At 39.8% G+C, this 18,099-nt stretch overlaps 1 protein-coding gene across 2 annotated transcripts in view; it reads left to right on the top strand.

The window, feature by feature from the left end:
• The window catches only part of NKAIN2 (sodium/potassium transporting ATPase interacting 2), a gene marked incomplete at both ends in the record, with an annotated part of 499,830 nt that extends 483,790 nt beyond the window's left edge, over window positions 1-16,040 (top strand). For both annotated transcript variants that reach the window (XM_079550098.1, XM_079550097.1), the window contains one exon: window positions 15,955-16,040. In XM_079550098.1, coding sequence (XP_079406224.1) covers window positions 15,955-16,040 — 86 coding nt within the window. The remainder of the gene's footprint in view (window positions 1-15,954) is intronic.
• Between the last annotated feature and the right edge of the window lie 2,059 nt (window positions 16,041-18,099).

Raw genomic sequence — 18,099 nt, 5'->3', positions numbered from 1 at the left:
TCCAGGCTGTTAACTGTCTTCACAGTAATTGGCTTCCACTGAGGGTATAGCTCTTCTGTGTTGACCTCAGTGCTGTATTGTAGAAGCACTTCTGGCAAGAAATAGCTTTAGATCATTGCAGGACCTTCGTTTATGAGAGGTGAAACTGTGGAGTTTCTCTTTGTTTGTGCTTCTCCCAGGGTACAATTACAAGGAGCAAAATGATTTAATGTAGATGTATGTTTGTGTTTCTTCTGTTTATTTATATCAATATAGGCCTGTTGATCAGAATTTGCTTTTAACACATGCAATGAAGCCAAGCCATTTTATTTTTTCTCTACCCTAACCTTGATTTTTTTAAAAGGGCCACTGCAGTGTTTCAGTACATCTTGGGATTCATGCTAAAGCACTTTAGAAGCAAGTATCAGAGCTGCATGTAACTTTGATAAAATATACATGAATCCTAGAGAGAGTTTTGCAACAGGAAGCTAAAGGGCTTTTATTTGACTGAGAGCACTGCTAGGGCTGGCAGGGGTTCCTTTGTGTGCTCTGCTGTGTATTGAAAGCAGCTGAAACCCTGTAATCTATTGGCAATACAGTGTCACTGTGAGCCATCAAGGGAAGATTTAGTGCTGAAACTAAACCTCATTCGGAGGTCTCTCAGATGATGCTCCTCTCAGTTGTCTGTGTATCTGTGGAGGTGAGAAGGCATAAGAGTAAAAGGAATTTGAGACAAGTGTGTGGAGCAGGGGTGCACTTTGAATGTGTTTCATTTCTTAGAGATGGACTCAAAGTATGTGTGCTTTTTCCTGCTTTCCAGCTAAGTGCTGGAGGATGGTGAATCCTTGCCCCTAGGTGAAATCCCTTTTTACTACCATCTTGCCTTCTTTTCTGAGGACTTAAATCTTTGTCAGTCTTCTGCAACGCTTTAAGAAACAATGTAAGTAAAAAGCAAGGAAGGGACTAGTGTCTTGGCTTGCTGAACAGGCACAAAAGTCGAAGCACATTTGGAAGATCTCTCCTGTGGGCTGTAAGACGTGTTCCTGGCAGCAAAGCACCGTGGCCAATATGCTATTGTTTCCTGCTCACAGCTGAGGGAGCTCCCTGTTGTTCAGAAGCCACAGATTGTCATGCTTCTTTGAACGTTTTCTTGTGGTTGTCTTGCCTACTTTGAGGCCTTTATTACTTTGTTAGCACACCTCCACCAGGTTACTCCTTCCTGCCAGTGAGCCATCCTGACAGCCTGTCAGAGCCCACTGGCACACTGGGATAAAGCCCCACTCCACCTGCCGTGTGGTCTCACTGCTTTGGGATCCTGGTTGGAAAAAATGGTGAAAGGAAACTTCACAGTGGCTAAGTTATCCCTATGCAGTAATAACTCTCAGACCAGATTTGGCCCCTTGAGGTACCATAAATTTCTCCTTCACACTTGCCTGATCTGCATGAGATGATTCCATCTGTGAAAGTACTGAAGAAGGTATGTTTAGGTGTCTTCTTATCAAATATAAACACTAAATAGCATAGCATCCATAAGGGATTTTTTACTCCCAGAGGAGTGCAATAGAATGACATGTTGCCAAAGGAGAGAGAAAGCACAAGAAAACAAATCTAAATTGAGTAAAAGATTCTAAAACTAGAACTGGGCAGGGAGTGCTCCCAGTAGAAATTAAGACAGCTTTAATTTCACAATACTTCAAGCTGCCAAATCTGGCGTGCTGCTAAGAAGAAAGCTCTGTAGCACAGAAAACAACCCTCCTGCCCACAGTGAGCTCCCTTCCACAGGCTTACTGGATATCTAGCACAGTACGAATTATTGTGCTGCCCATAATCACTGCTCAGCATCCATGCCTGGTAAGAGGTGAGAACGGGCTTGTGCTTACATGCAGTTTGGCAACTTGTGCACCTTTGGCACATTAAAGATATGTCCGCTGTGGAGGACCAGTTGCCACAAAACAGCTCCTCCACACTTCTTTCCCAGCTTCCGAAGAGGTCTAGGAAGAACAAGAGGGGAAAACAGACATTTTTTAACCACCTCTGTATTCATAGGCATCACAGGAGAAATCTAGATTTCTGGTTTTCAGTACCAACCATAACTGTATGAAAGGGGTGCGCTCCTGCCAAACACAGATGACCATAAGGACAACCGTATCAACACACTCCAAAGGAGTCCCAAATACCATCTGATGAGACAGAGTCGGTAGAAAAAGCCTTTTGATACCTGTGATGGATTTGGTGAATATCCATATCTTCGGTTTCATTTCTTTTGCTAATGGGTCATGGGAGCTAACAGCAGCCCAGAAAAGAAGTGTTAGAGGCAAGAACACTGAGCCAGCAGGAGTAGACAGCATTGCATGAGACTACAGAAAAAGTCAAGCAATCTCTAATAGCCAGCCAGAAGAGTGTTCCAAACTTTAAACAGATCAGCTTATCAGCATTTCTCTGGAAAAGAGAAGGTGCCTCATCTCCTGTTGGCGTAGAGTCTCAACTGTAGAAACACAATCAAGTTACGTTTCAGCTGAATTAGCTTTGCTCTCAGAGCAATTGGAAGCTGAAATAATAACTATATTCTCGTAAAAGAAAAAATGAGCAAGGGTAGAATTAAGCAAGTATTTCACTAGATTAACCTATTCTAACCTCACTGAAGGATTAAGAATGGAACAATGGAGTGATCAAGTCAGGGTCATAAGTAAGGCTGAGTCAGCAAGCCTTGGGGTTTTGATAACTCACACCAAATAAATCCAGCAGGAAACCCTCTAAAAGTACAAGTCTGAACGACTTTTCATGAAAACAACATGCTTTGGATTAAATCTACATCAAAAATTACAGAGAAAGCTGCTTTCCTGCTCACTGTAATCTCAAGCAGTACCCTAACAGTGTGAACACCAGAGCCAAAACACAGCAGCCATCTCCAAGAATGAGACAAACATGGCTTTTCCCCAGTTACTTCTCTTGTCAGTGTTTCACCACTCCTGGTGGCCCCGTCTGCATCTTGTTCCCTATGGTTGTGTAGTGAGGATGACCCTTGAAGCTTGGGCAGCTCAGGTCTGGTCTGGGAAATACAAGGGAGGATGGGTGCCCAGCAGGACTGCTGTCAACTCAGCACTCTCCTTTTCAGTATTGCCACTGGAATGACTAAGCTATTGTCATTCTTTCTTCATTAGTGTTATTAGCTGTAGCAATTAAAAATAAAGCATGAATATGTCAGCAACAATCATTACTTGGAGGCATTCCACAGCTGTAAACTTACCGGAGCACCTCATTTGCTTTCCAAAATCATATTAGTCCTGCATTTTTCAAAGGCTGCACATTATTTTTAATAACACTGAAATGTTCATTTAATGTGCATTTCCTCACTAGCAATTTGGCACCCTGCTATAAGATGTTACTGCCTTAGTAAAGTAAATTCAGTGTATTTCTGAAAACGTTATTAAATACACAGATATTTAGTAGAAAGCTCTAGATTCCAAGCAATGAAGCTTCATCCTCCTGGGGATTTTTGTCTGCAAACAATAGAAAAAAAAAGAAGCCTAGGTTACTGAAGAGGGAATTCTACACTCTCCTTGCAGATTCTGGTGAGAGAAAGTGGACTGCCTTGCTATTAGAGAGACTGCTCTGGTCAGGAATGAATCTCAGCCCAAATGACTGGAGATAATCGCAAACTCAGTCTGTGTTCTACAGTGAAATCTTAATCCAGCTCCAGTTTGGACCTGTTTTCCAAACAAGGGGGAAAAGCAGCATTTATCCACCATATCACAATTCCAAGGCAAACAGAAGAAATCTGACCTGATTATTCCCAGAGTGCAATGAGATACAACCTTTGCACTATCATCTCACACTAGCAAGAACTCAACTTGTATATTCACTGTCTTCTTTTCTCTCAGCACTGTTACTAGGTAAAGAGTGAAGAAAAAGAAATTGCAGCTGGGTTCAAATAGATTTTTCTCTATATCCCATTGAGCACAGCATTTGTGTCTGTCTGACACAGAAATAAAGCTTTAGATAACCTTTTGAAATTATTTTATTCCCCTCTGAAAAAGCTTGAATTCAAGATTCTATTTGAATTACAGAAAACATTCAAGAATACAATACCCTGGATAGTGGATATCGTCTGGTATGCAATGCAGCATAGCTGTTATGTTCCAATAAACTCAATGCCAAACAACAACCCATTCTGGGATCCTATGCTTGACTATGTAGTACAAAGATGGTGAAAAGATTTTCTTTTAGAAGACAGTATTAAATGTATTATTTGTAAGAGATGAGAAACTTTGATAAACATATCAAAATAGGGAGAAAAGACTTTTATTGTTAGCTCTGTTACAGCCTGCCTTCCACCTATGGTTAGGTTGTTTAACCTCACAATACTCCTGTTTCCCTTGTCTAAAATGGAAAATAATGGCAGGGAGAAATCTGCAAGCGTGTTCCTCATAACTTTGAGCTTCTGGGATGAAAGGCACTTTTGAAATACAGAATATGCTTAGATATCACTTCTGTGACAAATTCTTTTCAAGGTCTGCTTAGTGAGACATGACAGAGAAGTAATACCCCAGCTTCCATCCCTACTTAAAAATCTCTAAAACAAAGAGAAACTAGTAGCAAATGTTCAGCATTAATTGTCCTTATTTCGTTCTCTTCCCATCTTCTGGTCAATAAGGCTGTAAATTCTGAGTCTACCAGGACAGGAGAAGGCTAGAAAGGATGAAGAGATGGAGCAGAATCTAATGTTGAGGGATGGTGTCTCGCTCCAATTTATAGGAGGGAGAGGAGGTTCTTTTATTATCTATATACCCGGCGTGAGATTAAGAAGCAACAGTTCAAATGTTGGTCCGACCAGTTTATTACAAGTTTTAATCAGGGAAATGGGGAAGGGGAGGACGGACACTATTATGAATTAGGGTAATGGGGGAAGGGAAGGAGGGCGATAGAAAAGATAGAAAGAAGAGGCAAAGAGTCTTTATAGGCAGCAAGAGGGACATAGTCACCACCATGGATCCAGCGTGGTCCGTAGTTCAGTCTTTGATCTTCAGTAGCGGTGGGTCGTCAGGCAGAGTTGTTCTGTTGACAACAACGACCAGAAGCACAACGACGACCAGAAGCACGACGATGACGGCGACCATGGCGATGATGGCCCCTTTTCAATGCTTTCAAAGTGGTCGAGTCAGCTGTCTTTGGAGTGACAGCTCAAATCCAAAGTGGTTGTGTCAGCTCTCCTTTGAGTGGCAGCTTCTGGCTCTGGGATCTCAGCAGAAACTCCTTTGTTCCCATTTTCCGGGCCTTGCCAGCAGATAAGAGGGTGCAGGGATGCCCATCTGCATCCTGTTTCTCACAGAACACGATGGTATCGTTCCCCAATTTTCCCACAACTAGCTGGAGCTGTTTAGTCACAGGCCAGATCTTCTGCCAGTGAACACTCCTGAGCACTCTCATCCGCTCTTCTACAGAGCAAGCAGCTCTGGGGGAAGGGGCTTTCAAATGTTCCCAAAGCGATATCGATTGTCACACGGTTAGCACCCATTAGTTGCCTCCTCAACAAATCATTCGGAGTCTTATCACAAGAAATACCTCAGGAAGCAAGCTTTGAGCCAAAAAACAAAGAAGGATTCTCACAGATGGCTGTAGATAACTGAAACCACCTTTCTTTGTACAGGTTTGAGCCTAAATGCGACTCTGGAGGTCATTTTCCTGGCCAGCTTTTTAGGTCTCTTTACTCCCACAGCTGCAATATGCAAGATAGTGTTACCTGCCTGTTACACATGAACAAAAAAATTAGAAGGGAGGTATCAGCTCTATCCAGCTTAATATCCTATATCAAGCAGTGAAGAATACCTGATGCTTACTTGGACATATACATCCCATACAGACACCTAAGAACAGAGCAGGTCTGTGGCTCCCTGAAAATTTTGGCAGTAATTTGCAATTCAGGAACTTGCCAGAAGTGGTTTCATTGTGGTCACACTTGGCTGCAGACAATGGGCCTTTCTTCCTAAACGTGTACCCTTCTGTTTCTACCAAGAACATATTCATCAGACACAGCCTCCTGGGTGAAGGAGTTCCAGCACTTCAGACATGTTTTGTTACCTTTGCACCTACCATTAATATGTGTAATGTGCCCTCTGTCTTGCACCAAGCAATCATTCTGTCTTCACTTTTTTCCATGCTACCACAGGTTTTCAAAATCTTCAAGTGCCTCCTTCAAATTGTGAAGGAATACTACAAAATTTATGGTTAATTTTTGGTAAGTGGGAGGGGATTCTTCATTTTCAAACCCTTTAAATCATCAAAGCAGAACCTGGCATAAAGAATGGCAGTATGGTAAGGAGAAACACCCTTGCATTTCTGTCCCCCTCACAGATGTCACAGGATGCCATGGAGGAGATTCATCTCACATGCCTACATACCTACATACCTACATACCATACCTACAGCCATATGTAACCAGGCCTCCAGTTTAAACCAATAATCAGAAATTCTACTGTAGTCAGTAACACCAAGGAGCATCTTGCCCTGTCTACATTAAACACTTTATTCACAACAGGATGAACTGTTGGTCTGATCTGGTTGGTCAATGCTAAGAAAAGCCCAGGCAGTTTAAAAGGAAGCATAGGAACAAAATAATGTAGTAACAATTACAAGCCAACGTTAAAAACAATTGTTCTCCAGCTGTTGAACAGGTCATTCATGAATGAGAATTCAATGAACAAACTACAGAAGCTGAAGCTAAAGTTTGCTTTTCTCAGCTGTGCTCTCTAATTTATAGCCTGTGGCTAAATTAGAAGCTTTTTTTGTTTACTTTCGTTTCGTTTAGGGTAGTGACTGCTACATGAACAAAAGTAAACCAAAGGGAGAGAAATAAGAGATAAATAAGAGATAATAAGCTGCCATGATGCTGATGGAAGCAGGAGTGAAGCCTTTGAAATCCCATGGTACCGCCTCATGGTAGTTATCCTAAAGAGAGTTTGCTTGGAGAGCTGCTCTGCCACCAGGACCACCCAGGAAATTTCTGAGTTGCCTGTACAGAATCATCCTTTTTCAAATATCAGAAACTGTTTCTCATGTCATTCTTTCCAGTCATGTCTTACTTTGGATGGAACTTCTGCAAGAGCAGAAGGCTCTTGTTGAGCATCTCATTCTTGATGGTGCAAACCAGAGACATTCTGCATCCCACGAGTCTTGCTTGCCGGTTAGAAAGCCCAGGCTGAAGATGTCAGAGCTGCAGAGTATGAGACTAAAATACTGGGAAAAAGCCTACTGTGGGATACTGTGACAACTGAGAATGGCTGTGTTTGAGATGCAAGTGGACCTGAGCATTCCAGGTGCCACAGGGCTTGGGAAACATTATACAGCCTGATCGTGGATCATTTGGTATTGCACTGAAGAGAGAGAAAGAAACTTAAAGCTCAGAGGAGGTGCAGTTTGTTTAAATAATAGCAAGTAATTAGTCTGAAGACAAAATCAGTGATGGCATTTTATAATTACAATTAATTTAAAGGTTAATTTCCTTTGGTGTTAAAATCTTATTTAAAACATTTACCAGGAAAGGAAATTAGGATGTTACTATCAAGATGCATAGAGTACTTCTGGGAATCCTTGCCTATTATCAGTAGAAAATTAGGTTAGATTCAAAGTGGGAATTTCAATTCATTTTAGTGTATAATAGATGGTGGTCAGGACCTTGAGTCAGAGGGGTTGCTTAGGGTAGACTGTACAATTTGCATTTTCTTTGTTTGTGGGATTAATTGCAAATGTTTCTAACAAAAGGGCTGGGTTTATACATGAACAAGCTTGACATGAAAAGAAAATTGGTTATGGATTGCTGCCTTCATAACTAATGAAGTTGATGTTCAAGGAATCCCTAGGAGACAGGACTGTAGTATGAGGCAAGTATATAAATAAAAACACACAGGGGGAAATGCTGCCATTGCTGGCTTCATCTATGCTAATTTTTGTTCTCCCTTGCTGTCTTCCCTGCCACTCCCCTTGCATCCATCACTGCCTCTTGTGGGGCTTGTCAACTTCAAGTTTTAAGAATGTCTAAATAACATAATGTGGGGCTTGAAGGAAGTAATATTTCCATTCCAACAGCTCATCACAATTGAATACTGCTTAATAAAATCAATGTGCTGTAACAGCCAGAGGGATATATTGCATCTTTTTTTTTAACTATTCACCATCTATGTTTTATCTTTTCAAGAAAGACATGTTGCAGAATTGTTGGAAAAGATCAACACATGAATGCTGAATGAGGGAATGAACAGTTAGCATCTTTTTTACAAAGAAGAAAGTATTTTTTACCAAAATGCTTTGTAAATATTACTTGTCTTATCATTAATTATTTTTGGGGAAGAAGGCAAAGAAATCCAGCTCACATATAACATTGTCCTCATGGCTGTGTAAAACAGATGGCAGAAATGAGGTAGTGACTAGTGACAGCTTTGACAGCAAAAGCCACACTTGATTTTTAACGCATTCCCGGATTGTTGCCATGGTTGAATAGGAAATGTGAAAAAATATTTTGAGATTGAAAAATAAAACATATTTGAAATCAGGCAAGGTTAAAAATAAATAAATAAATAAATAATAATAAAAAAAAGACACTTGCATGGAAAATGGTTTCAGGCAGACTGTTGCGCTCTGTTTTATCAGTGGTGAAAGACTTCATTTACATTTGAATCATTTATTGCTACTTGTTGGGATCAGCCAAAACGAGCAGGTGTAGCACAGTCAGCCTTGGCCAGCCAGGCTCAGCCCCGACTGAGGGGTGGCAACATCTCGGGTGAAAGGAGGTGTTGGTGTGCCACTGTGGTTGGGACAGGTTTGCATTCACATCCAGCAGCCCTGGAGAGGCCACCTGCCCATGACCTTGGTGTTCTCCTACTGAAAATCAGTGTGAGCTCCCTACAGTTTCCCACAAGCTTGGGACATAACTTTGTGCTAAATTCGTCTTACCAGCACGCCTTCTGCTAAAGTTTTCCTTATTACTTTCCCTTTTAAATAGCTAGATAAGTCTTCATTATTACTAGGTTGTTAACTTTCATAGATTTGGGCTTTAATTCTCCACTTTGTTACACCTACTAATGAGTCTTATTCTAATTTATTAATGCGGTGGTCACACTTGGAGACCACTGCCCCAGGCATTTTCTTTTTCCTCTCCTTTTTCTTTTTTTTTTCACCTCTTTTTTCTTTTTTCCTCTTTTTATCACTTGCCCCTAGCAATGAATTGGCTTAGAACAATTTTATTCTAGTGATTCATTGATTTCATTTGCTCTATGATAATTCAGCCCTAGTCTGCATTTTCTTTAATTCCTAGAATGCATTATCAGACAAAAGCCGTTTCAGGGCTAGATTTTTTTGCTCAGTAAGAACATTTGGAAGTAAATGGCTGTTATCTGGCAATAACCAGGTCTGTCCAGCTTAGAAAAAGAACATATTCTACAGATTACTACTATTCTTGCAGCTGAGCAGACATCTTTGACAGGTGCTTTATGAGGCTTCGACAAGCCCCACTGCTTGTCACAGAAAAAAAAAAACCTGAGCCTTTGTCATCCAGCAGGTATGGATAAAGATGACAGGTATACCTTATCCAACAAGTAACATCATAAGAAGAGAAGAATCTAAAGGGGAAAAAAAACAACATACAAAACAACAAAAAGGAGTGGGGCAAATATCAGAGAATAATTTGACAATTGTAAAAATAAACAGGAAGGAAATAATGGCAGCCGGGCAGAATACGAGCTGAGAAACTGCAGAAATTTGTGTGGGGCTTTCCCATACCACTGTGGATATCATGGGGCTCAGAAATGCTGTAAAGTTCTGATTTTAAAACCCAGTGTTTCAGTTTCACCTAATAAATAAGAGAGCTAGGAGCACTCGCAGGCAGCTCATTGCACAGCAAGAGCCAGGCCCTGCCTCCAAGTCCTTATGCCATTGCGGACCATCCTTGTGCTGGCAGGAAGTGTTCAGCTGCATTTCCTGGCAAATGCCCTCCTTCCCTGCTTTATCATGCTTCGTGAGTCTAAATTTAGTGATATGCTCAATGCAAAGAGCAATAACATTTGACGATGATTGTAAACAAACTTTATTGAGACTGTTTTCAAGCAAATCTCCTCCTGCTCGCTGCACTGTGTAACCTGCACCAGACTATGTTCACAGCACAGAAAGGCTACAGCCCTAATGCCTATGGAAGCATCATCACCAGTGCGGCGGGTGGCAGGGTACTGGCAAAGCTGCAGGAGCAAGGGTTTCTCCATATGTTCTTTTATATACTTTTTTCTATTTCTCATTTCCAAGGTTATTAAAGACAAGTTTTATGTTATTCCTCTCTGTTGTTTTTTGTTTGTTTGTTTGTTTGTTTGTTTCTGAATTTGGCTAGCTTTTAACTCTCAGCAGTTGTGCATAACTCACTCTTTCCTCAGACATTTGTACACCAGCATTGTCTCAGTGATGTGTTTCATCCTAGCCAGGAGCACAGAGTGGTGCCTTGCTGTGCAGTGAATTTGATCACTGCTTCCCTGAGGCTACGGGGCCTGAATCTTTGCCCTCCAGAATCAGTGCCTTCACAATGCAGATGTAGCACATGTACACCGCATGTTCTCTCTCTGTGCTGTACCATGCAGGAATCATGTGCAGTCATGTTGCACAAATGCAGAAAACACCCGTGTGTACAAGTACATATGCTTCTTTGGTCATAGGACTTTTTTAAATGATGCCATCTTTATTCTGTACAGTAGTAAATTTTTAATATTATGTTAGGGCTTCAGGTTCATTAATATATTTAAGGATGAGCATGATGCCAATCGCTGTACAAAGCCAGCTCTGCTTTTTGGAGCTTGCAATCTATTTATCAGACAACAGGCAGCTGCTGAGTACAGGCAAAAAGCACAAAGAACAAACATTAGTCTCTGTAGTAGACAAGAATATCAGTGCACTGACACTTCTGAGACAACTGTTTATGAAGAACTTCTCAGAAGGAGAGAAAATATTTGGAAATTTTACAAGTACACAGGTCAAGCTGGCAGCATGGGGGCAGAACTTAGCATTAAAAATTGAAGAAGGAAAGACTGACGTGGAGTCCCTACAAAAGGCTTTAAGTGTAGAAGGATTTAGCTTCTACTTGATGTGATATAGAAGATGTGATCAGTAGCAGGATGCAGAGAGGAGTATCACAGCCAAAGCTCTGCCCTTTTGGTTTCTTAACTCAACATTTGGGGAGTACAGAAAAGGAACAGTAATGATGTTTGACACCAAGAGCCCTGGGTAAATGTTATAGCTGTGTCAACAGACAAAAAAGTCTTCCTCTTCAATATGCAAAAATAATCGTCAGAAATTAAATCATATGCAAACCAAACCAAAGCTGACGTCTAACTTGTAACCCCAAATGACAGGCATAGCTGTGCCATTGCTCACAGGGAGTAGAGGCTGAGAGTGTTGGTATTAGCCATTCTGAACTGGAAGTGGTGTTTAATTATGCGATAAATATCACGGAGAAAAGGTGAGATTTGGTTTTGTATAGAAGCTGAACCACTCTCAATCATATTTGAAAAGTCGTGGTGGTCAGGTAAAGTCCCTGCTGGTAGAAAAAAGTCACACCCATTTTTAAGAGTAGATAGGATGATCCAGGAACTAGCAATCTGGTATAGGACTAGGAGCAATGGCTTAAAACTTGAATATAGGAAGTTCCATACAAACATGTGGAAGACCTTTTTGATAAAGATGACAGAGCACTGGAGTAGGTTGCCCCAGAGAGGTTGTGGAGTCTCCTTCTACAGAGATATCCCAGACCCATCTGGATGCCTACCTGTGTAACCTATTGTAGGGTACCTGCTTTAGCAGGGGTGTTGGACTTGATGAGTTCTTGAGATGCCTTCCAACCCCTGCAATTTTGTGATTCACTGGTTCTGTGTGAGGAAAGTGAGCACAAACCCATTTCTCTGTGACAAAAAGGTTTTCAAAAAAACCACAAACCAGTGGTCATATGAAGTGCAGCTGGGTGACCACAGAGAACACTGTGCTCCAGCACCCGGATCTGGGTAAGAAGGGACAATCTGACTGTGATTTGAGCTGCCTGCAAGGGACAGAATACAAGATGAGAAAAATCTTCTGCAGAAATAGAGAAAAATATCTCTAGAAAGCAATAGAAAATATATCCCTATGTTGAAGCTAATGTTCTGTTTGTATTACAGTTACAACCACCATCTCATGCTTCACAAGGCCCTTAGCATCAGCAAAGGAAGAAAAAACTCAGGCCAAATTTCTTGTAACATTTTTTACAAATAAATAGGACTGTTATTATACTATTTAAATCCAGCTAAGAAAATAAGCATTTCAGAATCCAATAGTTCAAATGAATGGGATTCTGTGTTTGTTTATATACACACATGCTTTTACTCGAGCAAAACATGACAAAAGAGACACTTCTGATAACAGTGACAAGTAAGATGAATGTAAAATAGAATAGTCAAAAAACATATTTGATGGATAAGGTTAAGGATAGAAGCCTCAGTAGTGATTCAGCTAATGAGCCTTGTTTTATTCATCTCATGTTAGTGCTGCCAGGAATGTATCAGTCGAACGACACTTTTAGTGACCTTTCAGGCACAGCAAGAATAAAATGCCTGCAGAAAGGGCAGCATTTTGCATGTGTTAAGAAACTACCTCAGAGTCCACGGGGAGCTTTTAACGCAGTCTGGACACTGCAGGCTTTGCAAGGCTAACTGAGAAGCTACTGCCATGAATCAAACTTGCTACAAAGAAATTACTGAAATTCTTTGCATTGAAATTCACTTTCTATTACTTATGTTTACATACCTAGCCACGTCTGTTGTTGCATTGTACATGTACATTGTACATCTCAACAAGGTCTCAATAGTATCTTCTGCCCTGGTTATCAAGAGTGGTCAGGTGCTGGAATGGGCTTCCCAGGGAGTTGGTGCAGTCATGAGTGTTACCAAGGGACATGGGTTAGTGGGAAAATATTGGTGGTAGGTGAGTGTTTGGACAGGTGATCTTGGAGATCTTTTCTGACTTTGGTGATTCTATGGTCATTTGGTTACACACGTGGGAGCTTCTACTATCAGCCTAATACAGCTTTATGATCTTGTCTTGTCACCTAACAATCTGATGTAGTAACACTTTGTGTTTACTTTGTGCAGCAGGACAAAGATGAGTGCACATAGAAATACTTAGCATGCATCTTTCTCTTGTGCCCACACAAACTTGTTTTACTTAGAGAAATCTTTTTTTTTTTTTTTTTAACACATTGTTTCATTCTTCCTTTCTGAAAACAACCCTAAAGCACCCTTGAGACCTTTTACCCCATGATTGTAAAACAGAGCATCAATCCCCGCAGCCTTCTAATAATGATTTACTGGTTGCGTGAAGGGTCTTGAGAAGATGAAAAAATGCAAAGCAGGACAATTCCATATCAGATAAATTGCATGAATTGACACCAGTGGGATACTCATTCAAACGTACATCTTGTCAAAGATCAAGAGTGAGAAAAACAAAACAAACAAAACAAAGCTAAACAAAAACAAGCAGACAAAAAAGTTACAGCAAAGGTTTCCATTCTTTTTGCTGCATTCATTATGTTTGAGGTTTTTTTCATTTCTTCCAACTTAGTATTTCACTAAATAACATTCATAGTAAATTCTTCATTCGCTTCCTATTAATGTAGTGTGCTTCCAAACATACATTCGTGTTGTAATACAGTTTTTCTGATTGTTGCAAGCAGTGAATAAGTGGGAAGCAACAAATGGTATTTATCTTGATTTTAGCAAGATTTTGACCCTTTGAGATGTTTGCAAGTAAGCCAGTGAACCACTGTCCAGATAAAGTCAGTTTGCTGCAAAATTGCTTGAAACTCTGTTTGAAATTTAGTTATCAACCAGCTGGGATTACATTTCAGATGGGATCCTAGTAGGCCTTTGGCTAGTAAGATAATGATCTTCATTGTTTTTATTAACTGCAAGGATGTTAGAGAAGAAAATGTTTACAAAAATTTCAGATAAAACCAAACTGGAAGGGTTTGGAGCACTTGCAAGGTTGGGATTAGTACCCAGAATGAGCTTGAGAAGTGGACTGAAAAAGATGAAATTCAATACAGACAAGTATAAAAGAACTCCTGTGGGTTACAATCAATCTGAACTCTTCAGACAAAAGACCACCTGGATAGACTACACTTATCAGATAAAGATCTGATTATTTAGCATGAGTGTGATGCCTTTGGAAAAAAAAAAAAAAAAAGGAAAAAAAGAGAAAGAAAAGAAAGGAAAAGGAAGAAAAAGAAAAAGGAAAAAAAAATAGAAAAAAAAAGGAAATAGTATTATCTACAAAAAAAACTTTAAAATAGTCATAAAAGGAAAAAAAAATGGCTCATTTTCCTTCATATCCTTTGGAAGAGAAGACCAAAAAGTAGAAAAGTAGTTAATTTGCAGGAAATTAAATTTAAATTAGACATTAGGAAGTTAAGCACATGGAAAGGCAACACAGAGAGACTATAGAATCTTCTTCATGACTAGTATCAAAGATTAATTTAGTTAAACGTCATTCTGAGACAGGATATATTTAATCCTGCCACAGGGCACAGAATTGGATAAATGACTTCTTTAGGGGTCATTCTGGCCATGAAAGAAGGTGGATGACAAGTTCAACATGCCCATGGTTGCAATGGAGGCAAACAGTGGTGGTCCAACATAGAGTGTTGGTGGCTATTTGCTTGCAAGCTAGATGGTGGACAGAGGATTACAAGAACATGATGTTATAACACTTGGAGTGCATGTAAAGGCACTCTTAAGTGTGGTAGATATTGAGGGAAATCTTAATTAAAAAAAAAAAGATCTCATAAATGCAAGTTTAAGGACATAAACCACTGTGAAAGTTCTCAAACCAATAGTTATAAATCTACATTTTGTGATTTTTGTGGGAATGTTACTGTGTTTATATCCACAATAAGGCATCTTCTGTCAAAATATCTTATTACTTTTTCTGTTGTTATTATTTTTTAATCTACACAAAGCCAGTCTGTCAGTAACAATGTACAGACTTATGAAGAATGCACTTCTATATCTGAATTCTTTCTCCATTTCCTTTCAAAGTAAAATCAATTTCACATCTGTGTATGAGAGACAATATGTCAGGAACAAGAGGTGCCCAGAAATAAACCTGAAAAGCCAACAGTCAGATCCCTTGGTGCAAAAGAAGCAAAGGGTGTGCATTTACCTGTGTAAAAAGAGTGTTAAATTAGAGAAACAGGAGTTTCAGAGTCAGATGAGATTGAGTTGCCCTGGAAGTTGTTTAAAATAAACATGAGAAGACCATTGGGAGCTGTGAGTGTTGTGAATTAATAAAAAACACCCACCCTGCAACCTTCCTACAGACCTCCAGTGCCTCGAGAGAAATGCTGCTTCCCTTAGATCTGTCTCATCTCTGAAGCTCAGATAAATTGTTCCAGCCCTCTGCGCATTGCAACCCAAATGTCAAAGGAGGGAATCAGGGAAACTTCTGTGTCTCAGAGTCAGATCAATGTGCTTTCTCCTCTACATCACTAAACCATAGTATGTCAGCAAGGCAGACAGTAATCACAGTCAGAAGTAATGTATTCACACTAACAAATGGTTTGCAGCATCTGTAATGTCTGAATAGCATGTTGCTTTGTACTCCAGTCAGGTGGCCCACACGAAAAAGAGTGATATGTGTCTCCTCCTGACAGACAGACGATTTTTATTGCTTATTGTCTTTCTGTGATTTAAAATTTATTTTCATTTAAAAGATAAAGAAGGACCTTTTCCTTTTTCCTTTTTTTTCCCACCCATTTTATGCGTCACCACAATTAGCTGTTCTCATTTTAACAGATTATTAGGGGGTCCATCAAAAATAATCTGTGCCGGGTGGCTCTTGAATGATAATGCTTGAATTATCTTGAATGATAATCACTTCTGCAAAGATGTTCCTAATGAAGGTAATTTGCTTCTTTTTCAGTTGATTTCATAGGTGGATTTGACTCTTACGGCTATCAAGGCCCACAGAAGACATCTCATTTACAGCTACAGCCTATGTATATGTAAGTACTCAACTTCAGAGATGTTCTGCAGTGGCAGGCTGATATTAAAGGATCATTGAAGTGAAAGATGACATCACTTAAAAATTCAGAATAGGCAGAAGCCTTTTTGCTGAACTGAATTCAAGCTACACTTAAGCACCGGCATTATTCTTCTGCTGGTTGATAATGATTTCTTATGCAGGATACAAAGTGTCGCTGTTGTTTAAATAACACTGAGCTCTCACCTGATTTTACCTCATTTCCATTCATGCAGATTCCACTCCAAGGCAGCACAAATTTCATTTAGTAGGAACTAGTCAGCTGACAAAACTTGGATGTCAAAAGTGGACGCATTCAGTATTAGTCTCTACTAATACAGATATCTGTTCACTGAAGCACATCTGTGCCTCATTTCCAGTCTCTACATTAAATTATAATAATAAAAGAAAAAAAAATAGCAACATATTGTTTTTAAAAATAGATTGAATAGAAAGTGGTATTTTATCTATCCAGTGAGAGTGAGAATTCCATCCCGCCTAAAAGTGCAGCCAAACACATAAATCTCAGCACACAGACTCAACTGAAGTACATTCACACTGGAACTTACACACAGACATAGACCAAGCCAGAAATAATAATCTCCAAATATTTCTGGATGCTCACTGCAATTCAAAGCAGCCCTGACTGCCTAGATAAATTGTACCTTACTGCTGCAGCCTTTTGAATTTTGTTTTATTTACCATCATCAGCCAAAGTGACAAAAGTATAATAAGCAACAGCTCACGAGGGAGTAGTATTTAGTTTTTTCCTTTGTTACTCTTTTCACCACTTCTTTTGAGGAAAAAAAACCCTAAATACAGGAAAACAGTATCTATCCCAACACACACTCCCTACAGCCTTTAGTATGATTTCATTTCTTGTGATTAATGGACTAAGTCTGCTGGTGGTTTAGTAGCTTTGGAACTGGCATTTATTCCTTTATCAGCAGTGCAATCAATTCTGCGGTAGTGCTTAGGATTGGGCCCTATGGGAGCTTTGCTAGGAGCTTTTTAATAATCTCAAATTACAATAGTACGTATCTCCAATGCCATCTTAACTTCAGCTTTCCATCTGTCTGTGCTCAAGTGAAGATTTTTCACCTGCACTTTTGGCGCAGTGCTGTGCATTTAGAAAATGTTATTTCCTTCCTAGTATTATGTGTGGCTCATAGGTGCTTAGAACAATTCTAATCCTATTTCTTTCTCAGTATACCATAGCTTGCATCAACATATGGAGCCCTCTAGCTGAGATATTATCCCATTCTCTTTATGCTCTCAGTGTTTCTTCCAGAACAGCAGATTACATTTAGTAGCATCTTCATACTGACAGAAAAGAAAACTAGATCCTCTGAAAAAAAAAGAAGGTGATATTTTTACACTTTTAGCTGAGATAGAGATGTATGATGAATCCATGTAAACTGTGTTCTGCCTTATTTCAATCTGCATTCTTGGTGTAGCGTAGGTGATTTTGGTGTCTTAACTGGGAGACAGAAATCAGTATGTAAGTTGACATTTTGTCCAATCAACCCACAAAAGTATTGCCATGTCCCAGCAGCAGTCAAACAAAGACACTTCATGTTTCCCTCTGACTATATAGTATTTGACAAGGTCCTCTAGAATTGCTGCAGCCTGTTCTTAAGAAGCTTTTACAGCATTTAGGAATACCTTTTTGTTGTTTACAACTGAGGCATGCTAGGAGTGCATGCATATGTATTTGCACTGCAGTTGCTCCATAAATGTAGGCAGGCCATTAGGCAGTTGAATGACAAATTTGAATGTCAAATTAATCAAGCCGTCGTTTGATCTGCTTGTAGCACTATTTACAGCAATAATATATACTGGAAGTCAAAACAAGCTGATATGATAACAGCAGGCTATAGAAAATGTTTTAAAGCATTATTCGTTGGAAGGAAGAATTGGGTTCCTTAGGGATTCTTATGGATGTTGACCACCAAAGAATATTAGCATTAATCTCTGTAGTATTCAAGAAGAAAAAAATGTAGAAGACCTTACTCTCTAAGTGAAGTCACCTGCACCTTACAGTAC

Source organism: Tetrao urogallus, assembly GCF_951394365.1.
Source record: "Tetrao urogallus genome assembly, chromosome: 2".
NCBI lineage: Eukaryota > Metazoa > Chordata > Aves > Galliformes > Phasianidae > Tetrao > Tetrao urogallus.
Note: the sequence above shows the minus strand (reverse complement) of the source record. Positions and strands in the feature narration are given on the sequence as shown.